Source organism: Protopterus annectens, chromosome 17.part0 (assembly GCF_019279795.1).
Source record: "Protopterus annectens isolate FY-2018-M chromosome 17.part0, PAN1.0, whole genome shotgun sequence".
Classification (NCBI taxonomy): domain Eukaryota; kingdom Metazoa; phylum Chordata; order Ceratodontiformes; family Protopteridae; genus Protopterus; species Protopterus annectens.
Window position 1 is genome coordinate 96,187,085 of NC_056751.1, and position 12,139 is coordinate 96,199,223.

Below are 12,139 nucleotides of genomic sequence, written 5' to 3' on the forward strand. Positions count from 1 at the left end.
GATTAAGAACCTTGGCTTAATTTAATAAGTTTTAAGTGGAAACAAGTAAACAAGAGAAGACTGAACATAATGAAAAGTTTTCTTTCAAGCAATACATGTTTCAGCATGTCTTTAGAAGCATGCAACTGAGGGCTACATTTTTTCTTGTATGTTTCCATGGAGATAAGCTGATTAGAGTGCAATAAAAAGCCAAAATACTGGTTTCCTCAAGGCTGATAGTTAATGTTTTCTGAAAGCATACACATTGTTTTTCACATCTGTGAGGGGAAAAAAGATGAAAAACAAACACCAGTTAGTGTAAGTAGAATCACAGGCAGTAACATGCATCTTACCATGAATAACAATAGTTTTAGGTTAGTTAAGTCTTCTGTTTGCAGCTGTGTATTTGGGACATTTATTCTTCTGGATGGGGCTGTTATTTTCAAGATGTATATCGTTTTGAGTGTTAGTATTAAGTTAACAACTTATAGGGGTGTTCTGGGGATTTATTTGTTATTTTTGTCTGTCAGCTTTCATTAAAACCAAAAGTCTTGTAAAAGGTGACATAGGTTCAAATGTTGATAAGAAAAAAAATTATATGCAGAATCAACCTGCCAAACATTAGGTTGTGCATGTATCACAAAATCTCAAAATAGACATTTAGAAAAGCTGTCATATGTAATAAACAGATTAATGACTTCTTATCATAATGGCGACACTTTCCATATTATCGTGGAATGTGAATGGTCTACAGGCATAGACAAAGGGAAAGAATATCTAATTATATTAAGAAATGGACAGTGCATGTCAGTTTGATAAAGAAAGGACTTCAGGATGGATATTCATAGAATATCAGGGAAAAAGGAAAAGAAGAGTACTTATTTCAATTGCTAGAGGAGCTCCAATAGTGATATAAAATGAAAAAATATATAATAATGGAAGAACATGGTAGGAAAGGACTACTGGCAAAGGATGCAAATTACACTGGCATTTTTTTTATTCCACCTAAAACTGCTGTTACTATTATGGAGCTTAAAAATTTGGGGAGAAATACTCAACTTTCTGCAGGGAATATTACTTATAGGTAGGGACTGGAATTTGATTAGCAATAATGAGAATGCATCTGGAAGGCCTAGAGGGGAAGTTGTAACAAAAGAAAGCACATTTCTGAAAAAAATTATAAAAATATATGGTATGGAAGACATGAATTATAGTAGTAAGAACTGGGAGAGTATTTACCTATTATTTCCTTGGGTACAATAACAAGGCTAGACTAGACAGAAATTATATTTTGCAGGAACATGCGCATTTAATTGAGAACTTTGATACACATCCAGTATCAATTTCAGATAATGCACCAGTAATTACTTGGGTAAAAATGCAGGGTAATAAAGTTAAAATGAGACATGGGTGCTTTCCCACCTACTTGTTAAAAGGGTCTATTTTGTATATTCGACAGCTTAATTGTTCGAATCACTAAAGATTGAACTTTAGTGATCGAACATTTAAATGTTTGAATATTTTTTAATAAAAAAAAGCTAAAGGGTGTAAGCAGGGGAGCAAGCCTCCCTGCACCCTGACACCCCTCGCTACTTAAATATACCAACTCCAAGATTGAGCTACATTGTAGGAAATGGGAAATTTTCCATTTCCACACTATAGCATACTGAAGTGTGATCTCAGAGTTGGTATATTTAAGTAGAGGTGTGTGGGGCACAGCCCCCCACGTGGAGGGTTCAGGGGGGCTTGCCCCCCTGCTTACACCCTTTACTTTTTCTTTTTTTTTTGTAAATATTTATTTTTAATATATTTGAACATTTAATTGTTCAATCACTAAAGTTTGATCTTTAGTGATTCAAACAATTAAGTGTTCGAATATATAAAATAGACCTGTTAGAATGATAGGAATTTAAGGAATGAGTGGTAGAAATTAATCGCGAGTTATTAGGAAAGCTAGAAAATAATCTAGAAGTTAAAGCTCGTGAGTGAGGTGTCATCTTTCCCCTTTGTTATTTGAGTTACATTTAGAACCATTGGCAAAGAAAATAAGGGAGTCAGAAATTCAAGGATATAATTGGTATGGTTTTTAAGAAAAGTTGGCTTTATTTTCAGATCATGTTATTCTGTACCTGATAAAACGAAAAAAGGACATCTCAGGGTTGTGGGACATTCTGAGACAGTTTCATTTTTGGGAGGAATATAAAATTAATGAAGATAAACAGGGCTATAACTGCAAACTATGTATTCACACATGAACTAGTTCAGCAATACCCATATTTATGGGGACTTGAGGTGAAGTATTCAGGAGTATGGGAATAAAAAGGATGCTGTTATGGCAGCTATGGAATTGTGGGAACGGTACATGCAGACAAATATTTTGAAGGAGGAATGGGGTTTAGGCAAAGGTAGGAACTGAACAATTTATGTAATATTGGTTTGAGTATATTGTATAAAACAATATATGTAATGTGCAATGTTTTCAAATGTGAACTTGTTAATATGGTTTGATTACTTTTATATAAATGTAAATTTGCCTGTGGCACAAGTGATTATTCAATAACAGTGGTAAAAAAAGAAAGAAAAGAAAATGTGACAAAAGGTCAGCCTGTCAAAAATTAGGGTGTGCATTCTATCCGTAGTATCCTGGAATGTAAATGGCCTTACAGATATAGACAAAAAAACAGAGTATTGATTTACATTCAGAAATGCAGGAGCCACATTTGGAAAGAAATGCGTAGGTGAATTTAACAAAGAAAGGATTTCTGGATTGATATTCATCAGAATATCAGGGACAAAGGAAAAGGTATGCTAGAGGGACTCCAGTAGTAATAGAAGAGGAAAAAGACAATAATGGTAGATTTGTTGCAGTAAGAGGCTATTCGTAAAAGAGCAGGATTATGCTGGGATGCTGTTATGGAGTGTAAGAAAAATTTGGAAGAAATAGAAATAATTGGCTTTCAGCAGGGAATATTATTTATAGATGGGGGCTGAAACTTGATTTACAGTAGTGACTATGTATCGGGCAATGAGAAGAAAAATATAACAAAAGTGCCTAGATTTCTGAAGCAGTTTATGAAAATATTTCATATGGAAGATTTCAGAAGTAGGAACTTGGACAAAATGTACATATTATTCCCCAAGATACAATAACTGGGCAAGATTAGAAAGAAATTATATTTCACAGGAACAAGTACATTTAATTAAAAATTTCAACACACAACCATTGACTATTGTAGATCACGTGTTGATAAAAATTAAGATAAAATGCGAGTAATGAAGTGATAACGAGACACTGGCACTTTCCTACCTGCCTGGTAAAAAGAGAGGAATTTAAGGAATTGGTAGTGAAAATTATTGGAGAGTTATTCAGAAGGAGTAGGCCATAAAATAAAATGAAATTAAGTTTAAAAATAAGGTAGAAATAAAACAGAAAGAGGGATGGTTAAGAAGTAATTGGAATTATTTAGAGGGGGTGACAAGGGTTAAGGTATTGCAGAATAAGGGTAAAATCCAAGAACAAGAAGAAGAGCAACTGCAGAATACTAAAGAGAAAGTAAGAGAGTATTTGGATAATATGCATGAGTTTAGAAAGGTTGCTCTTAATCTACTTAACACCGAAAGTGTGAGAAGAGACCTTGGGACACAGGTGGACAGTAGTCTCTCCTTTGATAATCACATTGCCACAGTAGTCAGGAAATCCTTCTATGTGGCACACCTCATCACAAAAGGTTTTTCATCCAGGAAAAAAGAGGTCATTGTTCCCCTCCACTCATCACTAATTAGACCCGTTGTAGAGTTCAACGCCCCTTTTGGTTATGTACCTCACAAGACATCTACAACAACTAGAAAGGCCACAGAAATACCTCACAAAGAGGATTACCAGCCTCAAACAGATGACCTTCGCAGACCATCTCAAAAAACTCCAGCTTTACTCTGTTGCATATCGCCTACTCAGAGGCGATCTCTGCCTAGCATACAAAGCTATGTCAAACCCAGAGCTGTTGGACATGCTCCACATAAATAAATCCCAATACCTCCGAGCTACACGCTCTAGGGACCTAAACTTTGTCACTACAATAAACAGAACATGCTGGAGGGATAGATTCCTGTCTCAGAGACTTCCCATACTCTGGAACAAACTACCTATCTATATCAAACAAAGCTCCTCATTAGCACTCTTCAAGAAAAATCTTGATGATTGGATGGGAGATAGGAAATTCACCCTGGAGATCACTTCTGTGGCTCTGCTTGACAGGGACACAGGAGAATAATTTTCTTGGGTGGCAAAAGCCAGGGTACTGTTTGGCTAGGCTTATAAAGGCCCTAGGGCCATTAGCCTAGTACCTACCTATGAACCTATGATAAAATTTTGTACAGTGACTTAGGCAACAGAAAGTAGAAAGATTTGTAGACAAATTTGTGAGCCTATGACAAGGAAAAATAATAACAAGAAATCCTGTAGAGGTATTGCAGGTATTTTATGAAAGTTTGTGTAAAGCAGGAGAATTTAGAAACCAAGAAAGAGCACAAATGGAAATATTTATGGAAAACATAATTATGACAAGGCTGGGAAGATAAGGCTTAGCAACTAATAGTTTGGATTGGAGTAGATAAAATAAAAATAATGATGTATAGTTTGTGTGGAAGTCTCCAGGAAAAGGTGGTATTCCTGTGGAAGCTGGAACATTTGGAGGAAAGAAAATGATAAAGATCTAGAAGATTTTTTAATAGTGCCATCATCTTGGAAGAAAGCTGTGATAGCTGTATTGCTCAAAGAGGGTAAAGACCCATTGGACCCAGCCTCATGTAGAGCAATTTCAATTTTAAGTCACAATGGTAAACTGTTTATTTCTATACCTAAAAAAATGGCAAAGATATTGCAAAAATTGATAGATTGTGGTTTTGTGAAGGGGAGGCAAATATTTGACAACATTAATAGAGCAATAATGACCCAGAGAAAGGCAGAATATAAGAAAAATACTACTGTTGTTGGTGGGTCTTGATGAAGAGAAAGCATTCAACAAAGTAAGCTGAAATTTTATGAGTAGATCAGTGTAAGCATTTGCATTTCCTGATACAATAATAAGGTTAATTAGGATAATACATAAAGGAGCAGAAGCAAGAACTGAAGTGGGAGGGTTCCTGTCCAGTAAGTTGTGTTTGAACAAAGGAGCTAGGCATGTATGTCGTCTTTCCCCTTTATTTGCTTTATATTTAGAGCCATTGACAAAGAAAATAAGGGACTTGGAAATTCAAGCATATAATTGGTGTAGTAATCAAAAAAAGTTGGCTTTGTTTGCTGATGATATTATTTTGTACTTGATAAATCCAGGAAAGGATATTTCATTGTTGTGGAACATTTTGATTCAGTTTCATGTCTTTTCGAGATATAAAATTAATGAAGATAAAGCAAAGACTGCAGTTGTAAATTATGTACTCAACACACAAATTGTTTCAGCAGTAACCATATTTAGGGGGACATGATAAGATAAAGTATTTAGGAGTATGGATTAAAAAGGTTTCTGTTGTGGCAGCTAAGGGTATGTGGAAAGAGACCAAACAAAAGATAATAAAAAAACTGAGAAACTGGAAGCTCTTGTGTATGGATATGCTTAGTAAGATACATGTATGGATATGCTTAGTAAGATACAAGCAATGAAAAAATTTTAGTCCCTTTATTTTTGTATATGGGTCAGGCATATTTTTGTCAACCAAAAGGAGAAGTTTTGGACAATAATTAAGAGCTGAAGGAAATTATCTAGGAGGAAAAGAGGACAAACAACTGGGTCAGAGCCATTGACTAAAACTAAATGCCAAGAAATACATAATAGTATTCTTTGGGAAGTCATCCATCCCTGGTAATTATCATGTTGACAACATACCCCTTAGAGTTAACCCAGTAGTCAGGGACATAGGGACACATATAGATAGTAATCTAGCCTTTGACCATCACATGTCTATAGTGATGAGGAAATCATTCTCTGTTGCACAACTTATAAATAAAGGTATGCCATCTGAGTCCAGGGAAGTCATTGTTCTACTGTATTCGGCATTCATCAGACCTATCATGGAGTACAGTGCCCCCTTTGGTATGTGCCTAACAGGGCATATCCAACAACTGGGACGTCCACAGAGGTTCCTCACTAAAAGAATACAGGGGGTAAGTAAAATGTCCTATACAGATAGCCACAAGGCCATATCCATGTATTCTGTCTCCTACAGTTTTTTGAGGGGAGATCTATGCCTGGCATACAGGGCATTATCAGAACCCACTCTTGATGGACTTCTTGCATATCTACAAAACAAACAGCACCAGAATTACCCATTCTAAAGACTTAAACCTTGCCTATGATATAAATAAGACCTGCTGGAGAGATAGGTATGTATCCCAGAGACTACCCCTTCTATGGAACAGGCTCCTCATCCATGTGAAGCAGAGTTCCTCCCTAACTTAATTCAAGTGCAACTTGGACAATTGGTCGGGAAACTGGAAATTCATCCCTGGTTTGGCACCTATGTCTCTACTGGACACAAGTAACTTGTAAATGGTTCATCTCCCAGGCCCATCCTTACACTTATCAAGGGTTATCAAGGGTATCAGAACTTGTCAGAGATTTGGATGCATGGCTAGGCTTAAAAAAGCCCTTGTGGTCATTAGCCTAGTAAACACATATGAACCTATGAAGAAGAGTTAAGTGAGGTAAGTTAAATCTCCAAACTGAACAAGGTGGCTTAGGTTCACCTAATTTAAATAGATATTTCAGAGCTACACAGTTAAGACCCATTTACATAAAACGAGTAGAAGGTTATAATTCAAAGTTGAAGGAGAAGATGATGACGTGGGAGGGGGTCAAGAAATAAGGAGAGAGTGGGATTTTGTATGCAGATCCTTAAAGAGAATAATAATCACCATATCTATATTATATTCATAAAATTACAGAAAATACTCTAAAAACTAAGCCGTCATGTGAATGGAGAAAGGAGATTTTGCCAATAGGGATTACTGCAAATAGGAGTACAGAAAAGAGGAAGGAGGAGGCTGGAATTTACTGGAGAAAACTGGTAAAGAAACTAAGGTATGGGGTGCACTTAACTAGAGAGGGAAATATAATAGAGTGAAATGAGGCCAAAAAGAAGTTTGGACTGCATTTAGAGACTGCCTTCCTTATTAGGAAATGATATCAGAGCACAGGCAAAGACAACAGGATGGGGGAGCCCTAAGTAAAACACCTGCTGTGGTAGAGGTTTTAGTCAAATCTAGAGGAAAAGCTGGTATTAAAAAGTTGATCGCAAGGTATTTAAAAATTGCATAACAATTCTAAGTATCAGTCAGAATAGGTTAGAAGAGATTGAGAAGGGAGACTGAAAAAGGAATTCACACTGTAACAGTGTAAGGGCTTATGCATGACTTCAGTGTATGCAACAAAGTTCAGTAGGTTTAGGATTTTTGACTGGAAGTGTTTTTGTACAGGTAGTTTTATACCCTAAGCAGAGTACTGAGAATTTATCCTCAGATAGATAGCAAATGTTGGATGTATGACAAAAAGAGAGGGACACTCCAAACATGATTTTTTGGGAATGCAATGAGTTGGGAGATTTTAAAAATTCCCTTAAGGATTCTTTGTCAGAAATAATGGAGGAGAAAATTGTTATAACTAAGGAAATGATTCTTTTGAGCTGGAATATGGAAACTGAATTACCTAGATATAGTAAGGCCCTTCTAAGTTTAATACTATTAACTGTCAAAAAAGCAGTTACTAGAAAGTGGAAATCAAAAACTAAACCAACCGTAACAGAATTATTGAATGTCATAAAGGAGATAAAATAATCAAGGTAGGATCCCTAGAAAAGGTAAGTAGAAAACTGCATGTAAATAAATGGAATCTGTGGGAAAAATACATGCAGAATAATGTTTAGGAGGAGGAAGAGGTTTAAATTGTAGGGAAGATAAGACGTGAACAGTCTGTATAGTGTTAAACTGAATTAGAATTGTTGAGAAAGAAACAATATATGTATAATGCACAAAAAAGAAAAATTCTTTGTTATGGTTTATTTTCTCTTTTATAACTGTAGTGTCACTGTGTAATATGTGAAATTAATACAGATATTTGCAAATAAAAAAAAGCTTTTTATGTTTGTGTGTAATAATATTGCATACCTCTCTCTTCCTGAATGATTAGATGAAACAGAAAAAAAGGTACTGTATGATTAGTAACTACAGGGATTTTTTGCTTTTCCATCTTTTGAAATGTCACCTACCAAGTAAGCTATAGATTCATATCGATCAGTAAAAAGGACCAAAACAATTTTCAGTGAAACTCTGAGGAAATTAATTTTTGCAGTGGAGGGAATGTAAATATACCTACTTTGAGATTGTGCAACAGTGGAGAAAAAAAATAAAGCTCCACTGTCCGTGAAAGTTGTTTCACATAAATTTCTTGGCTTCATCAGTGCTTACTCAAATGGGTATTGATTGATTGACACACTTCCATAAGCTGTTATCCTTCATAGATTACCTTGTGTTAAACAGTGCATCATGTTGCTTTTAATGTCAGTTGGATCACTGTAGTAGGCAATTTTCAGTTCTCTCTGCACATGGTAGCAACTTAGTGCTCTTGCTGTTGTTGGCACAAAGCTAATGACCAATGCTGAAGTACCCAGAAACTTTACTATACTGCCTGCTGTCATTGCCATACTGGTCCACTTCACTGCATATTTCATGATTTCATATTGCTTACTGAAGTTAGTCCAATACCAGTGGGAGCACACAGACGGCTGTTTTTTTTTATTATACAGTGCTACACAGATGTACATCGACATAAGCTCTGATTACAGCAATTTGCTGTAACTTTTCTTTTTTTAAACCAGGAAACATCTTTGTTAAGTTATCATGTATGACATAGGCAATCATACATTTATATAAATGAAAACAAACCATATTGATGTAATTTTAGTTGCAAACATTATACATCACAAACCATATTGACATAATTTTAGTTGCAAACATTATACATCATTTATAATCGATCCAGTCATTGTTGGTCAAACATTACATAGCTCATTCAAATCCTGGCTTCTTTTAAACCTCATTCCTCTTCTGCATGTATTGTTTCCACAATTCCCATTTTTTTGTGTAATTTGCTCCTACCCTTTCTAAAGATTCCATTTCCAGTTGTTTTATCTCTGGTACTATATTCACTACTTCTAGTTCAGTTAGTTTAGATTTTGATTTCCATTTTCTAGTAATTACTTTTTTGGTAGCCACCATAATTAGACTCAGCAAGGCCTTAATATTTCTAGGCAATTTTGATTCTGAATCATTGCTCAAAAAAATCATTTCCTTAGTTACACCAATTTGCTCACCAAGTTTTTCCGACAGAGCAGTCTGCAGAAAATCTTTAAAGTCTGCTAGCTCACTACACTCCTAGATAATGTGTTCCCAATGACCTCTTTCTTCCCCACCACATTACCAACATTTACTGTCTACCTGAGGAAAACTTATTTGGAGTCTACTTGGGGTACAAGACTTCTAAGAAAAGATGCTAAATCTTCTAGACTTTGTAGCATATTGGGAGAAATACATCTATACTCCCATTGTTTCTTTGTGAAATGCTTATCCAGTATCTCTTCCTAATCCTTTCTAACCTCCTCTGATTGCTGTAACTTTTCTTATTGTTTACTTGATGAACTTAATGATTTTGCTTGCATTACTAATAATTACTTTACATACAACTGTATTGGCTCTTTAAATTGTTCTGCCTTACTAGTCAAACATAGATTTAGATTACCTTTTTTTCCTTTTCAATGTAGCTTACCATCAAGCCACCTCTGCTTGCTCAATTCTCTCCACTCACAAGTTCCATGCTGGTAGATGACAAGAGCTAATTAAATTCCTGACTTTGACCCAAAGACTCTGAGATGAACTTAGAGTCTGGTTGGGAGTCATGTCCAGTGTATGCTTATCCATACTTGGTCTAATGCAAGCCCAAAACTTGGAGGGTAGCAAGTCCTGTATAAGGGTCAGAAGCGAACACCTTACATCATGTGTTTGAGCTGTATAGACATGTGCAGAAGTGTGCCTGCATAAGGGGCCTACATTGTGGGAGTTGGGGAGGTGGATAAGCAAGGCACTATGGATAACCCTTATAGTTGGCTGAATGGCAACCCCTCCCAATTACAGAAGTTAGTAGATTATTGGGGAAATGGATGGCTTGCAGGCAAGGAACAGAAAAAGTAAGAAGGGAAAATAAATGAATAAATCTGTTTGTACACTGCATCACCAAACAAGCAAGTAAGTTAAAGATATAATGTCAAAATTATTGAACAAAAAACAATTATACAATGGCATTTAATCTTGTGAATGCAGTCTCTTAATGGCTATTTATATTCAATATCTTCATTAAAGATAATAGTACAGTATTATAGTATACCATGAATACAGTAGCTGCTTTTTGAGATTCAGAAGAACTTTATCTGTATGCCAGAATGTGATGATTGCATTTGTTATGTAGAATGTCTGTCTAGTCAACACAAATGGGATGGGATTGCACCCCTCATCCCTGCTACCTAGTGTACACTAAATCCAGGATTGCTGTACCTTGGAGTAGAGGAAGTGTTCCATAGTAGTGCAGCTTTCAGGTTAGTATATGCTCCCTCACATTTGCACTTTAATTTCCACTATTACAAGGATTGCAGCAACAGTCCTCAGAATTTCAGCAGGCACTCAAGAACATAGTTATGAGTGCCCAATTGTTTCTTCTTGTTCACTTTGATTGTTGAATCCAACTCATTTGTGTATTCAATGTGCATTATTCTGTACTAGTACTGCCAGGTATCCCGACAAATGATCTTTCTTGCAAATTTGCAACAAAACATTTGGAACTCATTGAGTAATTAATCTGTTCATTTTCACTTCTGCATTCTAATGCCTTTGTCATTTAGTTGAATAGACAGTATTAACAATTGTTGCTGTTTTCCCTGTCCAGTACAAGTTAATATTTACTTAAATTAATCTTGAGTTTTAAATTAGGTGTGGAAGATTTTTCTTTATTTGCTAATCTGTGTATGTATTTCAAGACAAGTTATAATGTGCGTAGTTTCATATTAAACATATTTTTTTCAGGTGCACTTATGCTAGAAATAACCTGCTTCTCCGAAGCCGAAAGAATATTCATGCTGGTTAAAGACACAGTAGTAAACAACAAACAGCTCTATGCCACTGTACTTCCAGAAGTTATGGTGAGTTAATTTTATACACTGTGTTGTTGTGAACAGTAAGCGCACAAAGTCATGCAATTTTAAGAAACTTCCCTTAATGTGAAATGGGGAAGGAAAGTCTGCACTGTCAAATCCTAATGGGTATGCATCCCAAAGAATAATTCTGCATTGCTGACGAGATGCATGGGAGCTCACTGTGCTAAATAAAATACACTTGACTAAAGCATCCCTGACTGACATAGGTATTAGCTATACGGGTAATGACACAACACTATTATGAGTGGATTCCTACACATAGCTGTGTATTACATGCATCTGTCACTTGTGATAGCAATTGGTGTTGTCTGAAGCATCTGCAAATGGTGTATGAATTAAGAAGTGATCTCTTATAATGAATGTTACAGCTGTATGTGAGACTGATGGCAGTACATCAGCTATGCCCGTGTGCACAGAAAGTACAGCAGTGCAAATTCTAGTGCCAGTGAGTATAGAAGCTGTCACTGTGATATCATAAACATACCAAACACTACATGGAGCACCTTGTGTAACTAAATGTCAACACTCAGCACATGTGCCATGGAGTCACTGTTTCCCCTGACATTGTCAATGAAAATGTTATGCTGACATGAAATCCTGACATACATCCATATGCGTTCATGCAAACTATTAAGTGGTAATACTGATGGGATGTAGTGGTACATCCATGATGCAGTACAGTCACACTACTGTCTGCTACAGCTGGACATCAGGCTGTGCATCACCTTCAGATAAAACATTTGTCCTGAATCACATGTGACACAGTAAAACTGTTAACACAGTTGTGCAACTCTACCTGTGTCACACATTATATCAGCTGTACATCATATGCCTACATGTTTAACGGTGGAAATGTGTGGATGAGGGCCCTGACATCATATGTGGACACATGGCAACTGAGGTGGAT

At 36.0% G+C, this 12,139-nt stretch overlaps 1 protein-coding gene across 1 annotated transcript in view; it reads left to right on the forward strand.

Annotated features, from left to right (window-relative positions):
• DGKQ (diacylglycerol kinase theta) overlaps positions 1–12,139 on the forward strand; it is a 2,194,335-nt gene that overhangs the window by 1,647,318 nt on the left and 534,878 nt on the right. Inside the window, exon 15 of the mRNA XM_044059107.1 lies at positions 11,102–11,221. Coding sequence (XP_043915042.1) covers positions 11,102–11,221 — 120 coding nt within the window. The remainder of the gene's footprint in view (positions 1–11,101; positions 11,222–12,139) is intronic.